The sequence below is a fragment of the Vicia villosa genome, linkage group LG1 (genome assembly GCF_029867415.1).
Source record: "Vicia villosa cultivar HV-30 ecotype Madison, WI linkage group LG1, Vvil1.0, whole genome shotgun sequence".
NCBI lineage: Eukaryota > Viridiplantae > Streptophyta > Magnoliopsida > Fabales > Fabaceae > Vicia > Vicia villosa.
The window spans coordinates 28,910,410-28,933,903 of record NC_081180.1 but is presented as its reverse complement, the minus strand read 5'-3'; the positions used below and the strand labels follow the sequence as shown (position 1 = coordinate 28,933,903).

At 36.2% G+C, this 23,494-nt stretch overlaps 1 protein-coding gene across 1 annotated transcript; it reads right to left on the bottom strand.

The window, feature by feature from the left end:
* Nucleotides 1-1,589: 1,589 nt before the first annotated feature.
* LOC131603596 (DNA replication licensing factor MCM5-like) lies at nt 1,590-6,596 on the bottom strand. Its single transcript, XM_058875964.1, has 18 exons — nt 6,216-6,596; nt 5,988-6,131; nt 5,547-5,726; nt 5,344-5,442; nt 5,128-5,264; nt 4,917-5,022; nt 4,586-4,720; nt 4,413-4,490; nt 4,052-4,156; nt 3,824-3,915; nt 3,612-3,744; nt 3,422-3,517; nt 3,089-3,186; nt 2,922-3,012; nt 2,568-2,677; nt 2,303-2,432; nt 2,123-2,224; nt 1,590-1,879 (listed from the first exon to the last, which is right to left on the bottom strand). The coding sequence occupies exons 1-18, from the start codon at nt 6,492-6,494 to the stop codon at nt 1,796-1,798; spliced, it is 2,199 nt and encodes a 732-aa protein (XP_058731947.1). The 5' UTR covers nt 6,495-6,596; the 3' UTR covers nt 1,590-1,795.
* Between the last annotated feature and the right edge of the window lie 16,898 nt (nt 6,597-23,494).

Below are 23,494 nucleotides of genomic sequence, written 5' to 3'. Positions count from 1 at the left end.
GCCTGCTCTCGAAAAAGTTCTACCTTTCCAAGAATTTATCTTGTTCCAAATACAATCTTTAATGTAGGAAAAGGTAGCCTTTTTACTTCTACCTATCATTGAAGGCAAACCCAGATACTTTCCAGTACCCAAAACGTGACGAACTCCCATAAGGCGCGACAAATCTTCCTGAGCCGGCTTAGACAAATTACTACTGAAAAAGACCTTCGACTTTGACAGATTAATCTCCTGTCCTGATGCCTCTCCATATATATTGATCACTTTCATGATCTCTTTGACTTCAGTTAAATTTTCCCTGCAAAATAAAAAACAATCGTCAGCAAAAAATTGATGGGACACCTGAGGTGCCCCTCTACATATTTAGATCCCATGCAAATTTCCACTGACAGTAGCATGCTTTATGAGCTTGGATAGTCCTTCTGTAATAAGAATAAATAGGTAAGGAGACAGTGGGTCTCCTTGCATGAGACCTCTCCCTGGTTCAATTGGTCCCACACTGTCCGAGTTCACAAGAACGATATAGTGTACGGAAGTAACACACATGATAATCTAATGTATTCAATCATTCGCGAAACTCAACCGGGATAACATACCTCTTAAAAAATTCCAATCTACTTTGTCATATGCCTTGCCTTACTAATATCAATTTTTAACGCCAAGCTTGCTTTATTTCCTCTAGTTTTCCTTTTCAACGCATGAATCACCTCCAAAGCTATCATGGCGTTATCTAAAATTGACCTTCCTTCAACAAAAGCTTATTGTTCCTCCGCAACACACTTATCCAACAGAAATTTCATTCTATTAGCAAGTGCTTTCGAATTTTGAGAAGCATGGTTGAATCCAAATAAAATAGAAATAAAGTAAGAGATGATTGAATTGTTTTACTACATTTATTACAATAAATACATGATTATTTATTTTATATAGTTATTGCAGACTACCAATTAAACATATAGAAGACTTGTAACAAAACTATTTAAACAATTACTCTTTTCATTTTTCATTATAAGGTGTTTAAATTTTTTAGACATTAAAAAAATAATCATTGTGTTATCTATAAGGCAAAACATGGTTTTGGTGTAGCCTGTTTTACTTCCAATTATACTCTTTTCAATTTTTTTTAACTTCAACTTCTTTTTACTAACAGTTATATGATAGTTTTTATTTCTTTTTCATTCTATTTTTTTATTTTATAAATAATTAAATAAAAATAAAAATCAACACATAAAAAATACTATTTAAATTTTTATCTACTTGCACATTAAAGAAAGCGGACAGACCGGCACTCATGTACCCGTCTTAAAAAGGATTTTACGCAATTATCTATGGAAACAATGAATTACAAATTTTAGCAATAGTAATTGAAATGGAGTGGACGCAAGATCTAGAAATTAAGCAAATATTAGACCACTTTTTAAGTCCTCAGTGCATAATATGAGTGGCTAATTGCAAGGCTATATTACCTTACATTTCTAACTATGTAAAATAATTAGGAGAGGATAGTATGAATGCTCGTAATGAGGATCATATATATAATGTGAGTTATCAGTTTTACTTTCACATTATATTTTTAATGGATTGAATTAGAATTCTATTGAAAAACAAGATTTAACGATAGATTGTTTCCCTGGTTTCGGAGTACATGATTGGTATACACAGTACTTGCATATTATAAAGCAAAAAGCTAATAGTGAGCCTTAATTGAATCTTAAAATAACATGAAGAATACATTTGGTTGCCCTTAATTGAATCTTAGCATTCTGCATGATACCTAATGGGTCAAAAAACGGACAAGTTAGGCTTTCCGAAATACAACACGCCTTTCTCGCTTGTACTCCACTTCGTCTCTCTGGTGCATGATTAGAAGGGCTCTTCTCACCTGTCAAATGTTGTCACATGAATGAATAAGACAAGAAAACATATATTGATATATGTAACTCTTGGTGGGATGATTGTTAACAGACACGAAAGAAAAAAAAACAGGAAAAATATACTTGCTTCAAGTTGTAACAGTTAAGGAGTGCTAAATGTGTATCTTTTAAAAGTTTGAGCCAAATGGCATTGCTAAATTCTGGTTTTTAAGCTGGCAGTCTTATCAGTTAAGTGGCTACATAGTACTTACAATAGAGTCATTCAACCCCATTCTGCCTAAGTCATCTATCAGTCTTCTTTCTGATATGTGGTTCCCAATTCCAATTCTTCTCTTTATCTGAACTTCTGCTTGCTGCTCATAGCAAATAATAATTCATCAGCATATGAAGCCTATTTGGAAAAAGAGAGATGATCTCATCACAAGACAAACCTGTATCTCTTGTGCCATCTCAGGTGTGAGATTTACTTGTTGGTTTATTCCCGATTTAGCTGCATCCATCGTAGACACAGTGAAAAGCCTTATGGCTTCTTGCACATTCTCCTCGGTAGCAAGATGAGATCTGGTACAAGAGTTAATCAATGACGCATATTTTATCAAAAGAACAAAAAGATAAACTTTGCTTCTCTTGTGAAGATTGGTTGAATGATTTTTTTTAATGAAATTACACCAGGAGGTATGGATAAAAGATACTTACAGTTTCATCTTTGCAAGTGACTCACTCAACCTCACAATAGCTTCCAGCTGCCTTACAGTAATTGGTATTGCAGCAGCTGCTCCAGTTTCATTTGCCTGTTGCCTCATATCCTACATTTTTTCATACAAAAAAGTGAATCATATTTTCAGAAGCATGCTCATTTTATTAAATTAAATCAGCACTTAGAAGAAATATGGCTGTAAATGGCATCCAACAAATTAGTCAGTTAAAGACTCGGAATTATGAGCAAAATACAGAATTCCAACAGGCCTCCAACATTATCACCAACTACTAATAAGCATATTGAGACTAGAGGCTAACAATGCATTTCTAATTAATTATATTCATGAATACCTGTCTGATTTTCACATAATTATTTTGCAGTAACTTTGCTGCAGATTCCGACAGACGAGGGTGGCACTCAGTTCGACAATACTTTAAGTACCTATATAATATAAAAGCTCAATGCACATTCTCTCAAAACTGAAATTAATGAAAAATCTGATTAAGATGTGGCATACCTCTTCAACCAATTATCTTCTTTGGAAATGATAGTCTTATTCTCACCCCTTGTTGCACTAGCTGATGCGTGAACTTTTATGATATGACTAGCTATAATCTGTAAACAAAATAAGTCAACCATTGACTTAAATATTGAAAATGATGGAACATGTAAAATATATTTACGCAAAACTAGTCCTTTAATGACACACACAAATCAAGAGGTAAGATACATCATAGCACAACTAGTCTGACATAACATTTTCTCATAGCACAAGCTACATTCAAAGAAAACAAAAGAAAGAATCACATGCTTAGAAGTGAGAACATAGTGGTAAAACAGTTAAAGTTACCTTGTCTTGACTGTACATTCTGATATCTTTCACTATGAAGATTAAATCAAACCTAGAAAGAATAGTTGTCTGTAAATCAATATTGTCCTGTGCAGTCTGGATAAACATTTATGAATCTTGTTAGTCTCGTGTAATAATAATATGCATTTTAGGAAACCAAAAAAAATAAAGGGGCAATATAACAGTTGACCTTAAGGTCATCATAACGCCCTGATGGAGGGTTGGCAGCAGCAAGAACGGAAGTCCTGGAATTAAGAACAGTTGTTATCCCTGCTTTGGCTATGGATATAGTTTGCTGTTCCATGGCTTCATGAATGGCAACCCTACATAATAGATACAGCAAAAAAGTTAACCAAAACGAACAATGACAAAATACCAAAAAGAAACAAGTGGTATACACACCTATCTTCTGGTCTCATCTTGTCAAACTCATCAATGCAAACAACACCTCCATCTGCCAAGACCATGGCACCTCCTTCAAGATAAAACTCACGCTGAAATGTACAATAATAATCAGTGACTTTTTAATCAAGATACGTGAAGGACTAGTTTATGATCACATCTCAAGACTAAGTGGCAATAACAGACATTTAGTACAAATATAAACAATGCAGGAAGTAAAGGACTTACAGTGCTGCTATCTTGGATTACAGAAGCTGTAAGGCCAGCTGCAGATGAGCCTTTTCCAGAAGTATAAACAGCAATAGGAGCAGTCTTTTCAACAAACTTGAGAAACTGTAAAATGCAATTGTCACGTAATGTAAGGAAATGCAAGCTATAATATGACGTGAATGAATTAATGGTTGAGATATTGAAAGTCCCTGGCTAAACTGTTACACTCTGGGGGATGTTTTAATATTTCATGTTAAAATCTAAACATTAAGTAACCCAATTCCTTTTTTATACCACAAGTGGCCCTTGTTTTTAGTAACTCAGGTCAACACACAGTAACTGAAGAACATGTCTACAGAAAATAATGCCTAAAAGTAACCTGTGACTTTGCTGTAGATGGATCCCCGAGAAGTAACACGTTGATATCACCTCTTAATCTCACCCCATCTGGCAAATGCTGCTTGCAAGGAAATTGAGCAAAAACAATCAGAGGCTGTGTGTGAAATTTTTGTTATTTCCAACAAAATGTATGGGTACTCATAGACAGTGTACCTTTCTTGACCCTCCAAATAGAAGACAGGCCAAAGCCTTTTTGACATCTTCATGCCCAAATATAGACGGAGCAATTTTGGAGCATATATTTTTGTATGCATCGGGCTCAGATGCAAACTTTTTGAACTCTTCAATCTGTTAAAGAATAATTATTTGTACCAGTAACATCAACACATAGTAAAGGGAAACTGTAAAATATTTAAAATCTAATAAAATCAGTTTGACAGGATCCACAAACAAAAGATTCATTCAACTACGATGTGATATTAAAGGATGCAACCAACAGGTTTAAAGCACAGGAGTAGTCAATTTAGAGTTGGTCAACACTAACTTCTTCTGTCGTAAACGCAGTGGGACCTCGAGACTTGGCTTCATTTGCATCTTCTATTCCAACAACCCTAATATAAGGCTGCCTAACTGCAACAGCTCCTTTGTTGCTGCATAAAACATATGATTAGAATATATACTGATATACACAGATATCAATTTTAGAATGTCAATGAAGGAATCTAAAAATGCTAAAAAAAGATTATTAATCTCACGATGTAGAAGAGTTTGAAGCCTGAAAAATACTATAGATCCCAACAATTGTTAATCTTGAGCCAGGAACTACTGTTTGAACTAGATGTCGATCAACAGAGAGAAGCAGGTTTCTAGGAAGCTCTCCAGTAGGAACATCCTTCAATAGCCAATAAAAAATGTGAGATATGATTATAACTCAAATTGTCTTTAAAGCCTTATCACATTTATATTACTACCTCAGGATTTTCTTGCAACTTCAGGGTTTGTTGATCAACATACTTGCTCTTGTCAGGTACAATAAGCCATGGATCTATTGGACAAGGTTCTTCTCCAGGCTACAGAGAGAAATGTTGCTTACCGGTTAGATATCCTCAATTGCAAAAAAAAAAAAAAACACAGCTTCCAGTGCAAAATAAATATAAGACAGGTAGAACTAAACCTGAGGAATATGATCACATGATCGAGGAACAACAGCTCCCCCAAGCCCGGGCCGACACGGAACTTGTTTCCCTTTCTTACAATTCTTACATATCAAAGTGACATATGTAGCCTTAGCCTTAGTCCTGGATGCAGCAATAGTTATCCCAGCAATTTTAACAAGCTTTGAAATGTATTGAGCCTGTGAAAAAAAGATTAATAATTAACAAATTGCTGTTACCTCAAATATGACCAAATGTCAAAATGCTATAATAATCAACTTGTTTTCATGAAACGTAGTCAATGTTTCAATTGGAACCCTGAGCACTCAGTATACACTGAGAATCATGCTGCTATATGGAATCTATCATATGGTTAAATTGGAACTCTAAGCATCTTCATAGAGATAAAATCAAAAACCACTCCGAATAATTAAACACTAGATTAGTTGAAATCCACTAACCCCAAGCGATCTCATTGAGACGGAATCCTCCTTAGAGGTAAGGAGAATTTGAACATCACCAGGTGCAGCATCTTCCATAACGCCAGTATCTCCAGCCACTTTAGTTTTCAAATTCACCAAAACCTGCGCCGCCGCAGTTTCGAACTACACAAAAAAAAACAAATCAGCATAAAAATCGAGGACAGTCGAGTTATTAACAGAGAGATTGATAGAGAAGGAAATAAGTACCAGTGGGAGGATATCGGCGGGAGCAGATCGGAGTTTAGAAGGAAGGTCAGGGTCAAAAGAGTCAAGATCTTCCATATCGATAACGAGGAACTTGGGATTATTGAGAAGACTCTCTCTGTAAGGGAAAACATTGTTCCCAGTCTCGAAGTTTCGAATGAACTCCTTGAATTTTTGGAGGATGGTGTGGTTGGAGACGGTGGCTTCCGCTTCGCCACGGCCGTCGTCCCAGGAGTGTGCCTGATCGCTGTAGTATACACCTCCTTCGTCCCAACCTGACATTTTCGAGATCTGTGATGAGAGATTGAGTTTCGGTTTGTGTTAGGGTTTCAGTTTTTTTTACCTGTGTTTTTTTTGGGAGAAATGGAATGAATAAGAAGAGTGGATGGTTTTGGCGGGAATATTGTGGCGGGAAAAGTGCGTGCTAGATAAGGATGTCATGGCGCGTGAGATACGACGCTGGCACTTCTCTCATTCCATTTTTTTTTTTTAATCTGTAATTCCAATAATTAAAATGGGCTTCACTGCCTTTTTACTGGCACCCCTCACTTTAAGAAATTTGGTTAATTTAATTTTAGATATTATAAAAAAACTATGTATAAAACTTAAGTTATTTAAATAACTTTTAAATAAGGATAACTTTTAGTATTTAAAATAAGGATAACTTTTTTTGTAATTTAATATTTATTTATTATTTATTTTATTTACTAATTATTGTTTTTTAAATTGATTTATTTATTTTACTATTAATTGTTTTTTAATTTAATCAACAAAATTTATTTCTTAAAAAATCAAAACTTTTTCCTAGTAATTTTCTTCCACTGACTAGTTTTTTTTAATCTGTAATTTTAATATATTTATTTATTCCATGAACTAACATTTTTTTATTTAATTATTATTTATCTTACCAACTAGTCCTTTTGTTTTAGCTAATAAAGTATTATTTTAATCAATTTCAAGAAAATATTATAATTGTATTTTATAAAAGTATTTTTTTAATGAGCTAAATTTATATAAAATAAAACAAAATTACAAAGGATTGAGGGGACATAAACCAAACTCATTAAAATCACAAGATCAGCTTGAAAGGGTATACAAATAGATCAGAAACAACAAAAGTAGTTCATAAAAAAATAAAGTAAAAGCGCACACACAACCAACACTATCTATTGAACGAGTCAAGATCCTCTCCATTTTTCTCTTCTCCATTTTGTCAATTACCAAAGTTTTATAAATATAAATACAATAATGTGACATTTAATGGATCCACTTATTTTTAATACACTATAAATGTCTTAACAATAGTAATGGAGAGGGAAAATGGAGAGGATCTTAGCTCCTATTGAACCCGCTTACGAGAGCGAAACTAAATAGCAAAAAAAAGGGTCTAGTGTTAGCATTCACTTTTCAAAGTGGTATATGAACCAACCGCCAACACGACCTAATTCACGAACCAACAACCTTTGGCAAATACCAACAAGCAAACTGACTTTTTCGAGTCTGTCATACCCCAAAATTTGCCCCATCTACTTCACTTACAAAGATTCAAAGACTAGGGTTCCATTCAAGCTACATTCCTAGTCAAGAGCCTTCTAAGGCTAGGGTTTGAGATTCCTCTAAGAGGGATCAATGAGATAAGGCTCCTAATCAAGGGTATATGGTTTATAGTGATCTAATTTAACCCCATGGCAAAAGTCAAAGCATCACTCCAAAAGTTACCTGCTCAAACAGTCTCAAGATCTGCAATCAACTGATTCAAATCCAAAGTCAAGGCATGATCCAAACTTCTAAACCATTGCTCACACAACAAGTATGGGGATGTATATCCATCATTTGATCAAAGCTTGATCATGATTCCATTAAAAGAAACTCAGAGATGAACAAATACAAAAAGGTTCAAATTAGGGTTTCTTTAGGAGAAAGTCAACCCAACTTTGACTGGGCATAACTTTCACATGGAACATCAAAAATTCCCCACTCAAAGCCTATTTTGAAGGAAATTGGATTCTCTACAACTTTGTCTCTCACAAGCTAGGGCTAGAAATGCTTCATTTAAGAGGTACAGTACAAAAGATTACAGGTCATCTTCAGGCATCCTTCAAAAGCAGTTTTTTGTTAAAGAAGATATGATCAAGATAAAAGCTCCAAATGAAAAATATGTTCCAAAGTGGCTTGTAGAGGACACTTTGAGGTTTCCAAAAAGTATTAGAACTCCCTCATAGCTTAAAAATTGAGTGAGATATGCTCGATCAAAGTTGGGTGATTTTGGAGGACCAAATATGAAAAAGGAGGGTTCAAAGTGAGAAATCTTGCAAATGGGCCTATGTTTTTATGGTACAAACTTGATCCACAAACCATTAGCTTGTCCAAAACAAAAGGGCACGAAATTTAGCATATTATTTTATTTAATATATTTTTTTATTATTTTATTATTTCATTTTATGATTTAATTAAGTATGAAAAATCAAATATTATGATAAAATATTCATATAGGCCAATTTCAATCAATATTAATGGCAAAATATGACATATTTTCGTGCTCAATCAAATGGAAAAGATTGATACAATATTTGGACCAAAATAGAAGGTTTTAAAGGAAAATAAAATCAAATTTGTTCAAAATTGCAAGGTTGGATTTAAGAGAGATTTTGGATGTTTTTGTTGACCTAAATGTTTGTCTATAAGTACTAAACACAAGGCATAAGGGTTGGGGACGAAATTCTGAGAGAAAGCAAACTTGCAAGAACTTCAAAAGTCATTCAAGAACTTGGATTCGGTTTCAGAGAATTAGAGGCTCTCAAGGAAATTTAAAGATTGCAAAAGCTTCTTCAGGCAATTTGGAAGCTACCTGGATCGTCACGCTTCATCAGCACCCCCAGAATCCTCTCCTATTTGTCAAAGTAAGTCGCTCTGAAAACCTATTCGATCTGAACAATATATGCATCCTTGTTGAAAATTAATCGCATATTTAGGTTTGTATCAATGCCATGAACGTTTCTGGGCTGTTTATTTCAAGCTTGCGTGCTTTAATCGCGTGTTGCCATTAGAGGCCGGTCTAAGGTCTAGGGTTCGTGAATTAGGGGTTTCTTTTGGGAGTTAAATTAGGGCTAATTAATGGTGTAATCTGATTCGTATGGTTGAGACGAAAACAATGATGGGGTCGCGAAAGATGTATAGGCATGCATGAGCTAATCGCTATTTTTCCAGGTGTCCTTGCTACGAACAATTTCGTAGCTAAATCCTAGCCATAATTGCAGGTTTTCGTGAGTTCTGGGGTAGGAGACGATGGCGTGTCGCCACCTGATTCGTGAGTTTAAAATTCGCGCGCGTTATTGCATTCTGGTTCACGTTGTCTTACTTATTTTGTTGAACGCGTGGTTTAATCAAACGACTCACCTAGTTGGAGTGGTTAGAGAGCGCATATGGGAGGGTGAGGTCGCAGGTTCTGAAGGATAGAAAAACACTTAGAAAGGGGGGGATTGAATAAGTGTGACTTTAAATCTTGGACGATAAAAATAAATTGCACAATTATTTTTATCCTGGTTCGCTGTTAACGAAGCTACTCCAGTCCACCCCCGCAGAGATGATTTACCTCAACCTGAGGATTTAATCCACTAATCGCACGGATTACAATGGTTTTCCACTTAGTCCACGACTAAGTCTTCTAGAGTATTCTGATCACAACTTGATCACTCCAGGAACAACTGCTTAGACAACTTCTAAGACTTTTCTAGAGTCTACTGATCAACCTGATCACTCTAGTTACAAACTGCTCAGCCAACTGCTAAGACTTCCTAGAGTATACTGATCACACGATCACTCTAGTTCCTTACAACTTAATGTAATTCTAAGAGTATTACAAATGCTTCTTAAAAGCGATAATCACAACTGTGATATTTCTCTTAACGTTTAAGCTTAATCTCACTAAGATATTACAACAGCAATGTAGTGAGTTGATGAAGATTCTGAGCTTTGATTGAATAGCGTTTCAGCAAGTTTATTTTCGTTCAGAGTTGTTAAGAATTGGTAACCTTGCTTCTCATCAGAACTTCATATTTATAGGCGTTGAGAAGATGACCGTTGAGTGCATTTAATGCTTTGCGTGTTCCGTACAGCATTGCATTTAATGTTATACGCTTTTGTCAACTACCTCGAGCCTTGTTCACGCTGTGTCTACTGACGTTGCCTTTAGTAGCTTTAACGTTCCTTTTGTCAGTCAGCGTAGTCTGCCACCTGTACTTTCTTCTGATCTGATGTTTGTGAATATAACGTTTGAATATCATCAGAGTCAAACGGCTTGGTGCATAGCATCTTCTGATCTTCTGACCTTGAAGTGCTTCTGAGCGTGATACCATCTTCTGAGCTTCAGTGCTTCTGATCTCTTGTTCTTCTGATGCTTCCATAGACCCATGTTCTGATTCTGCTTCGACCATCTTCTGATGTCTTGCCAGACCATGTTCTGATGTTGCATGCTGAACCATTTGAGACACAACTTCTGAGCGCTGAATTATGCGTACTCTTTGTATATATTTCCTGAAAGGGAAATTGCATTGGATTAGAGTACCATATTATCTTAAGCAAAATTCATATTATTGTTATCATCAAAACTAAGATAATTGATAAGAACAAATCTTGTTCTAACAATCTCCCCCTTTTTGATGATGACAAAAACATATATAAATGATATGAATTTGCGATCAGAAAGAGTAGACGGCAAAAGACAAATTACACAGCTATAGCATAAGCATATGAATATGTCTCCCCCTGAGATTAACAATCTCCCCCTGAGATAAATAATCTCCCCCTGAAATAAATACTCGAAGAACTTTAATAAAAGACTTCCCTGATTATTTCGGTAGAGACGATCATATAAGCTTCTGCCTTCAGAGAATTCATAGCTTCTGACTTCTGCTTCCATTGGACAGCTTCAGAACTTGAATTTCTTTAGATCCTTAGAACACTCACAGCTTCTGATTCCTGCTTCCATCGTGGACAGCTTCAGAACTTGAATTTCTTTGATCTTCAGAACATTCACAGCTTCTGACTTCTGCTTCCCTCGGATAGCTTCAGAACTTTGAATGTCTACCAATCATCACTTCATGCTAGATTTGTATCAGAACATTGTTGAATGTACCAGAGCATCATCAGAGCATCTCTACATCCTAAAATGTTACAGAACAAAAACTAAACGACAAAAGTCAGCATGAACGAGTTAGAACATAAAATGTATGTTTGAACACATTATATGAATCAGAGCCATATAGGCTGAAATAATGTATTAGAGCAAATAATGTATCAGAGCCATAACATTATATGTATCAGAGCAAATAGAATTTTGTCAGAACAGGATAGACAATGATATTCAAATTCTATTATCAGTGCTTCTGATTCATTCTTCTTTCTTGCTTCTGATCTCTGAAGCTTGACAGCACTCAGCTTGCTTCAGTTTCCAAGAGCTTATTCCTTTTACAGAATAACGCTTCTTATGGTTTTGCTTCTAGTGTTTGCTTCTGAAGATTCACTTCACTTCTCTGTACCTGCAAAACACTTAAACCATATAGAACTTGCAGTTCTTGTTAGTGAATGTGTGGGAGCCTCTTTACCCAACAACTGATAGATTTAATCAAATCATTTATCATTTATCTTCTCCCCCTTTTTGTCATAACATCAAAAAGAATATTTAAAAAGATTCAGATGCAAAAAAAAAAAACGACAAATAGACTCACTGGAATGTAAAACACAAAGAAACTTTTCATTGATAATCAAAAGATATTACAAAAGGTTCCTATGTTTAACAAGATGAGAAACATTCCTAACAAATACAAAGTAGAATTTCCAAAGAGGAAATTACTACAAAAATTAAAAACAGAACCCTAGCTAGACACGCTCAGTGTCAACCCATCAAGAATCCCGGAGGACTTCTTGTCTTCCAGACTGAAACCTCCACTGTAGGAGAGATCCCAGAACCAAGGAGGAAGTGAGGGACAGTTCACAGACAGAGAGCTAATGTTGCAAACGGGGCTTTCCCTCAACATAGACGTTGAGCCTATGTTCCCACAACTCAAGAAAGTCTTCTGTCTTTGGATGAAAGTTGATAACAACATCAAAGAAGGATCTGACTTGAGAGGTATTAGAAGAGCCATCCCGAGATGCACAGAGATCTGTCGCCTTTGAGTCATGGAGCTACAACAGGCTTAGGGTTAACGCTAGATTTTGAGAGAAGAAGTGAAAAACGAGAGAGAGAGAGAGAGAGAGAGAGAGAGAGAAAAAAAACTTTAAGAGAAAAAACAGAGAGATAGGAAACCAAAAACCATTTTGAAGAGTATTTAAAAGGAAAATAAAATGAAACGAATGATGAAAAGCATTTAATGTTACGTGACGTGAGGAGAGATAATAAAGACAAATGAGGTGACTAGCACAGTTACCTATGGTCGGTGTCCCTTCAACTGCACGCACGTTTATCCATGAATAGTAACGACAGGTTTACCATCCCGAGATAAAAACGTAACAGCTGTTTTGCTTTAAAAGAGGTTCTGAATCAACTTAGACAATGAAACGTTAGTAATAACCGAATCATAATTTCTAAAAGATTTTAATCAGAACTTCTGATATATAAAAAATAATCCATGTTCATTTCAGAAGTTACTCATACATAAGAACTTCTCATCTTCTCATTCTGGGCATAAATCCATACTGATGTTCTTCAGAATGAACTTAAACCTATCTTCAGCCAGGGGTTTTGTAAAGATATCAGCCCATTGATGGTCTGTATCCACAAAGTTTAAAGAAATAACACCCTTCTGAACATAGTCCCTTATGAAATGATGTTTAATCTCAATATGTTTAGCTTTTGAATGAAGAATAGGATTCTTAGATAAACATATAGCAGAAGTATTATCACAGAATATAGGAATGTTACTCTCAAATATCTGATAATCTTCCAACTGACTCTTCATCCAGAGCATCTGTGTACTACAGCCAGCAGCAGCGACATATTCTGCTTCTGTTGTTGATAGAGCAATAGTTGCTTGCTTCTTGCTATACCAAGAGATCAAATGACTTCCAAGAAATTGGCAACTTCCTAAAGTACTTTTTCTTTCAATTCTGTCTCCAGCATAATCAGCATCACAGAATCCTACTAAGTTGTATTCTTTAGATTTTCTGTAAACTAAACCAACATTAGTAGTACCTTTCAGATACCTTTGAATTCTCTTAACAGCAGTTAAATGAGATTCTCTAGGATCTGATTGGAATCTAGCACACAAACAAACACTGAACAGAATGTCAGGTCTAGAAGCAGTCAAATATAGAAGAGATCCAATCATACCTCTGTATAACTTCTGATCTACCTTCTTACTTACCTCATCCTTACCTAGGATGCATGTTGGATGCATAGGAGTTTTGGCTTCTTTGCAGTCCAGAAGATTAAACTTCTTCAGAAGTTCCTTCACATACTTGGTTTGGTGAACATATGTTCCTTCTGATGTTTGATTTATTTGTATTCCAAGGAAATACTTGAGTTCTCCCATCATGCTCATTTCAAACTCAGCCTGCATAGACTTAGCAAACTCCTTTCCAAGTGTAGCATTAGATGTTCCAAAAATAATATCATCTACATATATTTGACAGATTAAAATATCCTTTTCAAAGGTTTTACAAAAGAGAGTAGTGTCCACTTTTCCTCTAGTGAAACCATTATCTAGAAGGAAAGAACTTAAGCGTTCATACCAAGCTCTGGGAGCTTGCTTCAATCCATATAATGATTTCTTTAGTTTAAACACATGATTCGGAGACATAGAGTCTTCAAAACCCGGAGGTTGATGGACATAAACTTCTTCATCTATATAACCATTTAAGAAGGCACTCTTAACATCCATCTGATAGAGAGTGATGTTATGTTGAGTGGCAAAAGAAATTAATAGACGAATAGACTCTAACCTGGCCACTGGTGCAAAGGTTTCTGTATAGTCAATCCCTTCTTGCTGACTATAACCCTGAGCCACCAGTCTGGCTTTGTTCCTTACCACTTCACCTTTCTCACTGAGCTTGTTTCTGAAGACCCATTTTGTACCAATTATATTGAATCCATCTGGTCTAGGAACAAGATCCCAAACATCATTCCTTGTAAACTGATTCAGTTCTTCTTGCATAGCAATTATCCAGTCTGGATCTTCTAGAGCATGATCAACAGAAGTTGGCTCGATCAAAGATACAAGACCTAATTGACAGTCTGCATTGTTCTTAAGGAATGCTCTTGTTCTGATTGGATCATCCTTCTTTCCAAGAATGACATCTTCTGAATGACCAGAGATGAGTCTAGATGATCTTCTGACAGATGGTTCTTCAGAAATACTTAGATCCTCCAGAGAAGCTGATACTTGATCTTCAGATTCTTTGCTTCTGAGAAGCTCTGCTTCTGATGCGTTGCTTCTTGGCTCAACAACTTCTGATATGTCAATATCATAACCTGCAAAATTATCAACCTGCTTTGGTTTTTCAGAACCAAGCTTATCATCAAACCTGATATTGATTGATTCTTCCACAATCAATGTTTCAGTATTGTATACTCTGTAGCCTTTTGAGCGTTCAGAATATCCAAGAAGAAAACATTTTTGAGCTTTGGAATCAAACTTACCAAGACGATCTTTAGTGTTCAGAATAAAACATACACATCCAAAAGGATGGAAATATGAAATGTTGGGCCTTTTATTCTTCCACAATTCATAGGGAGTCTTATTTAGAATAGGTCTGATAGAGATTCTATTCTGAATATAGCATGCAGTGTTTATTGCTTCTGCCCAGAAATGCTTAGCCATATTGGTTTCATTGATCATGGTTCTGGCCATTTCTTGCAGAGTCCTATTCTTTCGTTCTACAACCCTATTTTGCTGTGGAGTTCTAGGACAAGAGAAATCATGGGCAATACCATTTTCTTTGAAGAACTCTTCAAAGGATCTGTTCTCAAATTCACCACCATGATCACTTCTGACCTTTATGATTTTACACTCTTTTTCAGATTGAATCTGAATGCAGAAATCAAAGAACACTGAATGAGTCTCATCCTTGTGTTTCAAGAATTTTACCCACGTCCAGCGACTATAATCATCTACGATGACTAATCCATATTTCTTTCCTCTGACAGATGCTGTTTTGACTGGTCCAAACAGATCAATGTGCAAGAGTTCTAATGGCCTTGAGGTAGAAACAACATTCTTAGACTTGAATGCAGGTTTGGAGAACTTGCCCTTCTGACATGCTTCACAAAGAGCATCTGATTTGAATTTCAGATTAGGGAGTCCTCTGACAAGATTCAGTTTGTTAATCTGAGAGATCTTTCTCAAACTAGCATGACCTAATCTCCTGTGCCAGACCCACTGCTCTTCAGAAACAGACATAAGACAAGTCACCTTCTGACTCATAAGATCTTGCAGATCTGTCTTATAAATGTTGTTCTTCCTCTTGCCTGTAAATAGGATTGAGCCATCCTTCTGATTTACAGCCTTGCAAGACTTTTGATTGAAGATTATATCATAACCATTGTCACTTAATTGACTGATAGATAAGAGGTTATGAGTTAATCCTTCTACAAGAAGTACATTAGAAATGGAAGGAGAGTTACCAGACTTTATAGTTCCAGAGCCAATTATCTTGCCCTTCTGATCTCCTCCAAACTTGACTTCTCCTCCAGACTTAAGCACCAGGTCTTGGAACATAGACCTTCTTCCTGTCATGTGTCGTGAGCATCCAGAGTCCAGGTACCATGACATGTTGTGCTTTGTCCTTCTTGCAGCCAAGGATATCTGCAATAGGAATAATCTTATCCTTAGGTACCCACATTTTCTTGGGTCCTTTCTTGTTAGATTTTCTCAAGTTCTGATTGAACTTGGGTTTGACATTATAAGCAATAGGAGGAACAGCATGATAATTTTTAATATGAGTTTCATGGTATTTCCTAGGTTGTGTCACATGCTTCTTGGTGTGTGTTATGTGAAAACTTTGTGCATGTGAAGTGTGCCTAATATCATGAGAGTGGCCATACTTGAACTGATCATACAATGGCTTGTATGTGAGTTTCATTTCATTAACAGGTTCAGGTTTGTATGGGGTTTCACCCTCATAACCAATGCCAACTCTTTTGTTTCCAGATACGGCATATATCATAGAAGCTAGCTGACTTCTGCCAATACTTCTAGATAAGAACTTCCTGAAACTTAAATCATATTCTTTCAGAATATGGTTTAGACTAGGAGTGGATTTTTCTGAATTAGAAGGAGATCCAACATCATTGGATAATTTTAAAAGTTTATCTTTCAATTCAGAATTTTCCAATTCAAGCCTCTTTGTTTCAAATTCAAATAGCTTTTTCAGCTTTTTGTATTTAATACAAATCTGAGACTTGGATTCCAGAAGTTCAGTTAATCCGGAAACTAACTCATCTCTAGTAAGTTCAGAAAATACCTCTTCAGAATCTGATTCTGATGCAGATTCTGATCCGTCATCTTCTGTCGCCATCAGCGCACAGTTAGCCTGCTCATCTTCTGAATCATCTTCTGACTCATCCCAGGTTGCCATAAGACCTTTCTTCTTATGAAACTTCTTCTTGGGATTCTCCTTCTGAAGATTTGGACATTCATTCCTGAAGTGTCCTGGTTCATTGCATTCATAGCACATGACCTTCTTCTTGTCAGATCTTCTGTCATCAGAAGACTCTCCATGTTCAAATCTCTTTGAACTTCTGAAGCCTCTGAACTTCCTTTGCTTGCTCTTCCAGAGTTGATTTACCCTTCTGGAAATCATGGACAGTTCATCTTCTTCTTCAGATTCTGATTCTTCAGGATCTTCTTCTTTGGCCTGAAAAGCGTTAGTGCATTTCTTGATATTAGATTTCAATGCAATAGATTTACCTTTCTTTTGAGGCTCATTTGCATCCAGCTCAATCTCATGGCTTCTCAAGGCACTGATCAGCTCTTCCAGAGAAACTTCATTCAGATTCTTTGCAATCTTGAATGCAGTCACCATAGGACCCCATCTTCTGGGTAAGCTTCTGATGATCTTCTTCACATGATCAGCCTTGGTGTATCCTTTGTCAAGAACTCTCAATCCAGCAGTCAGAGTTTGAAATCTCGAAAACATCTTTTCAATGTCTTCATCATCCTCAATCTTGAAGGCTTCATACTTCTGGATTAAGGCAAGAGCTTTTGTCTCCTTGACTTGAGCATTTCCTTCATGAGTCATTTTCAAGGATTCATATATATCATAGGCTGTTTCCCTGTTTGATATTTTCTCATACTCAACATGAGAAATAGCATTCAGCAAAACAGTTCTGCATTTATGATGATTCCTGAAATGCTTCTTTTGATCATCATTCATTTCTTGCCTTGTCAGCTTTACGCCACTGGCATTTACTGGATGTTTGTAACCATCCATCAGAAGATCCCATAGATCACCATCTAGACCAAGAAAGTAACTTTCCAGTTTATCTTTCCAGTATTCAAAGTTTTCACCCTCAAATACCGGCGGTCTTGTATAACCATTGTTACCGTTGTATTGCTCAGCAGAGCTAGATGTAGATGCAGGTGGATTTGTCGGAGTTTCACCAGCCATCTTTTAAATGAAGCGTTTTTCTCTTCCTGAATCTTTTCTAAACACGGTTAAGTGCTTGCACCTTAGAACCGGCGCTCTGATGCCAATTGAAGGATAGAAAAACACTTAGAAAGGGGGGGGATTGAATAAGTGTGACTTTAAATCTTGGACGATAAAAATAAATTGCACAATTATTTTTATCCTGGTTCGCTGTTAACGAAGCTACTCCAGTCCACCCCCGCAGAGATGATTTACCTCAACCTGAGGATTTAATCCACTAATCGCACGGATTACAATGGTTTTCCACTTAGTCCACGACTAAGTCTTCTAGAGTATTCTGATCACAACTTGATCACTCCAGGAACAACTGCTTAGACAACTTCTAAGACTTTTCTAGAGTCTACTGATCAACCTGATCACTCTAGTTACAAACTGCTCAGCCAACTGCTAAGACTTCCTAGAGTATACTGATCACACGATCACTCTAGTTCCTTACAACTTAATGTAATTCTAAGAGTATTACAAATGCTTCTTAAAAGCGATAATCACAACTGTGATATTTCTCTTAACGTTTAAGCTTAATCTCACTAAGATATTACAACAGCAATGTAGTGAGTTGATGAAGATTCTGAGCTTTGATTGAATAGCGTTTCAGCAAGTTTATTTTCGTTCAGAGTTGTTAAGAATTGGTAACCTTGCTTCTCATCAGAACTTCATATTTATAGGCGTTGAGAAGATGACCGTTGAGTGCATTTAATGCTTTGCGTGTTCCGTACAGCATTGCATTTAATGTTATACGCTTTTGTCAACTACCTCGAGCCTTGTTCATGCTGTGTCTACTGACGTTGCCTTTAGTAGCTTTAACGTTCCTTTTGTCAGTCAGCGTAGTCTGCCACCTGTACTTTCTTCTGATCTGATGTTTGTGAATATAACGTTTGAATATCATCAGAGTCAAACGGCTTGGTGCATAGCATCTTCTGATCTTCTGACCTTGAAGTGCTTCTGAGCGTGATACCATCTTCTGAGCTTCAGTGCTTCTGATCTCTTGTTCTTCTGATGCTTCCATAGACCCATGTTCTGATTCTGCTTCGACCATCTTCTGATGTCTTGCCAGACCATGTTCTGATGTTGCATGCTGAACCATTTGAGACACAACTTCTGAGCGCTGAATTATGCGTACTCTTTGTATATATTTCCTGAAAGGGAAATTGCATTGGATTAGAGTACCATATTATCTTAAGCAAAATTCATATTATTGTTATCATCAAAACTAAGATAATTGATAAGAACAAATCTTGTTCTAACAGGTTCGAGCCTCCCCTCCAACATATTATTTTTCTGTGAATTTCTAGTGGATCCAGTGCGCCCTAAGGCCTAACCACCACCATGCACCCTCATGATCCATCCATAAATTCTCCACTCAGCTTTAATCCAACGCATCCAGATCAAACCCCATAACATACACCCCCAAGCTAACCACACTGGATCATAGTCTTAACAAATATTGATAATTTTTATTATTTTGCATATTTCTTGTAATTTAAATATTATTTCTAATAACTAATAATTATATTAAAATTATGTTTAATAAAATAAAAAAACATGACATATATATTAAATATTTATAATTTGTTATTCGTGCCGATTAAATTAATTAATCGCTATGGTTAACAATATTTTTAATTAAAATGTTATTTAATTAAAATATAATCAATTTCTATTATTTGGTTAAATGGTTGCAATTATTTTATTAATTGTGATGATTAACCGTCTCTTCCCTTCGACTTAATTTGTTATTCTTTTTAATCGAATCAATCGATTACGAGGGGTAACAATGCATATAAAAAAAATTTCTATAAAATTATTAAATAATAAAATACATTAATTCATTATTAGTGATAATCGAATCAATCGATTTGAATTGGTAATGATGCAAACCTTCTAATCTTTTAACTATGGTGATCAAACCTATTGATCATTGCGGTTAATAGTGCCAAATCAGGGTTGTACGCCCACACCCTTAAATAATTCTAAAGTCCATTCAAAACTACAAATTATCAAACTACGATAGGCCATTTAAAAAGCCTCTAAAAAACCATATCAAATCAAATTCAAACTCTAAATGGCGTACAACCCTTCCCGAACTACGTGGACTCTGATTCTCCCTAAGGAGATACGTAGGCATTTGGCAACAAGGCGAGTCCCCCACCTCCAAATCCTAATCATTTGCAATAATTAATTTGTTAACCCTAATAATTGTCTATTATTTGCCTTTTGCCCTAACCCTGATCTTTGTAATGTTAACCTTTAGGAAAGGGTTTTGGGTGCCTAACACCTTCCCTTAACCCGAATATGGTATCTTACCCTAAATCTCTTAATTATCAAAGGTTTCCTATTCGCCTTGGCAGAATAGGTGGCGACTCTCTAAGTTAATTTTTAGGCAGGTTGCTACAGCTGGCGACTCTGCTGGGGAAGCACTCAATAGTGAATACTATGCTCCTATAGGTTTTGGCAGGGTTTAGGTTTGAGCGCGTTTTAGGGTTGGCAAATTTGCCATTTGTAGGGTTTGGGGGAGTGCACCTTTTAATAATTTTTAAATTGTTTATTTGTTTTTGTGTTTTAATGTTTGTTTATCTGCTTTAAAATGTTTATCAACATTATTATATGCATTGCTGGTTTTTTTTTTATGTTATGTTAAACCCTAAGCGTGGGAGTTAACTCTGAGATCAATAGGGGAGTACGAATCTCCTACGAATCTCATTGATAACTCCACTCGGAGTGGGTTGAGTATTCGGAAAGGTCCAAAACGAGGCTTGACTTTGTTGAGGGCTGGACTGGATACTTGGCTGATCTCTCCGGGAACCTACCCCAAAAATTCGAACCTCATGGATAAAATGAGTCGTTCTAAAATCCGAAGAGACAAAAAGTCTCGGAGGCTACGAACGACCCCATGAGACCTTCTAGAACCCCCCATAAAAAGGTTGGCTCCCTAGAGCCCCCTACGTCGAACCTATGAACCTGGGTTTCTTGAAATATTATATGTTTTCTTTTATATATATTTTTTTTCTTTTTGTGTTGCTATGTTTTTTATGTGTTTGCATGCATCATCTCTCATTTGCATCTTCATCATGTTTTATCCACAAAAAATAGTAAATAAAAAATATAATATAAATGTAAAAATATATTCTATTTGGTGAATGTGTAGGAAGGATGAGTACCAAGAAGACCATTGTTCATCTTACCGTTTCCACTCCGGATATCAAGAAGCTGAAAATAATCAAGGAAAAATTACCATCAAGTGCTTTGGATAGGTTTGTAATCCGCTATGGGAATATTTTGGACTTGCTAAGGGTGAAAGTACAAGAGGAAGCTATTACCGCATTGGTTCAATTCTATGATCCGCCGCTTAGATGTTTCACTTTTCAGGATTTCCAGTTGGCTCCCACTTTGGAAGAGATGGATGCTGTGTTGGGATTCTCAAAAATTAAAAAGGAATTCTATACTGGTGTAGGTAAAGACGTTGATTTTTCAGATTTAGCAAAGGCTTTGGGAGTATCCGATGCGGAATTGAAGACTAATTACAAAACTGATGGAGATGTGCATGGGATCAAGAGATCTTACTTAGAAAATCAAGCCTTAATGTATGCTCAAAAGAAACAATGGGACATTTGTGGACATTTATTGGCTCTTCTGATTTTTGGAGTTGTCTTATTGCCAAAAAATATTGATTATGTGGATCCCACTGCCATTCATGCTTTCACTTCCTTTAAAGTTTATGGAAAGGATCCTACTCCGACAATCCTCGCTAATATTTACTATGCTATCCATACAAAGTATGAAAAGAAGAGAGGAATGCTATTTTGTTGTGTCCACTTGCTATATTCTTGGTTGACTTCGCATCTCTATAAAGCTAGTGGTCTTATCAAAGAATTGACTAGAAATGATTGGGCTCAAAAGCTAAGGGCTCTTAAAGCAGATTCTATCCTATGGTATGCAAAAAAATTAAATTCTGATAGGATCATTTACAAATGCGGAGATTTCGACAATGTGCCGTTAATAGGGACTCTTGGTTGTATTAATTATAACTCCGTTCTAGCATTACGTCAATTAGGACATTCTATGGATAGTGAACCTTCCAAACAACAAATAGAAGAATTGATCTTGCATGATAATGGGAAGGGTGAACCAAGAACATTGAAGAAAGTAATTCAAGCTTGGAGTCAGGTTCAAAGAAAATATTTTGGGCCAAAGAATGCAATTGCAAAAGCACCTTACACCACATGGGTTCAAGAAAGAGTTGGGAAGATTTTGCTTCCTTTTGTTGTGGATCCCGCATACAAGCCTGATTCTCCTGATCTTGTTCCTCTATCCATCGAAGAGATAGAAGGGATCAAGGCTGCCCTAGAGGCGTCCCAAAAAGAAAAAGAGAAGTTAGAACTTGATTTGCATCAACTTACCAACGAAAGGAGCCAACTACGCTTCGACCTTAAGGATAAGAACCAAGAACTTCAAGCAATGAAGGAAGAGAATGATAGACAAAGGAGTAAAAGGAAGCGTGCAACTGAAGGGTATCTAAGTGCTAATTTTAATTTAGAGGCTCATGATGAGAGGTTGGAGCAAGCTAATGCGGAAATTGCAAGGTGGAGAAGGCGTTATGAGAAGGCTTCCCATGACAAAGCGGAATCCGAGAAAAATCTAGAAGCTGTAGTCTTTGAATTAACTGATAGGACTAAAGATCAAGAGGATGAAATAAGGAACCTCAAATATGATCTTCAAGAAGCCCTCAATGCTGAACAACAAGAACGCGCAAGGAGACTAGTCACTGAAGAAGCACTTTTACAGCGCACCGGTGAGTATAATAGAGCATATCAAGCCATGGTATCACTTCGGGAAGTGTTCATGAGAGAAAAAGAGATACACGAGGCAGCCTTGAACGAAAGAGACTATTGGAAAAGACAATACACAATTGTTTCTACAGCTTACGAGCATGTGAGCATGGTTCCTAAGATGCTTGAAGACTATGAGAAATGTCGCGATGATTATGATAAGCTAGTCTTTTTGTGTAATGATTTAATTCAAGATATTCCAAAGAGTTTGGCAAAAGCAGAATCATCTCCTATCATCCTTCCCGAAGAAGTCAAAGAGTTCATGAAGCTTTGTAGAGACATGGTGGACAAGTTCCAAGAAGACATCCAAAGGCGTTCTTAGCTTTATGTTATTTCCTTGTTGTTTTTATTTCAAGTACTTTTAATTTAATTTATTTTGAGTATTTTAATTTCAGTTTCCCTTTCCTTTTTGTAAACCAACAATGAAGTGGTATTTCCTTTCAATTAATAAAGTGTGTTTATTTTTTGCATTTACTTATTGTTCCTACAATATTCACCAAATAAATATATGCGGAAAAAAAGAAGAAAAAAAGAAGAAAAAGAATAAAAAAAAAGAATGTATATTTACTATAATAATGTGGATAAGACATGAACATAGCATAAGCATAGCATGCATATCATGCACATCATATTTATTTCAAAAAAAAACATAAGAAAAACTATCTTCATATTCAGTCACACCATTGCAACTCAACCGCGGATTCAGACAAGATCTCAAAAGAAAAAGGCAATGGAACAATTGGAACAGAACCAAGCCGCCCTTCGTGAGGAAGTAACCCAGCTGAAAGGTACTGTGGATGAGATTAAGGGAGG

Excerpts from the sequence above, each read along its gene's own strand:
- LOC131603596 (XM_058875964.1), bottom strand. The coding sequence starts at position 6,494 with ATGTCAGGTTGGGACGAAGGAGGTGTATACTACAGCGATCAGGCACAC. Across the intron at positions 5,443-5,546 it reads CATGTGATCATATTCCTCAG|CCTGGAGAAGAACCTTGTCC; the intron begins GTTTAGTTCTAC and ends TTCTCTCTGTAG. Across the intron at positions 4,157-4,412 it reads CATCTACAGCAAAGTCACAG|TTTCTCAAGTTTGTTGAAAA; the intron begins GTTACTTTTAGG and ends TGCATTTTACAG.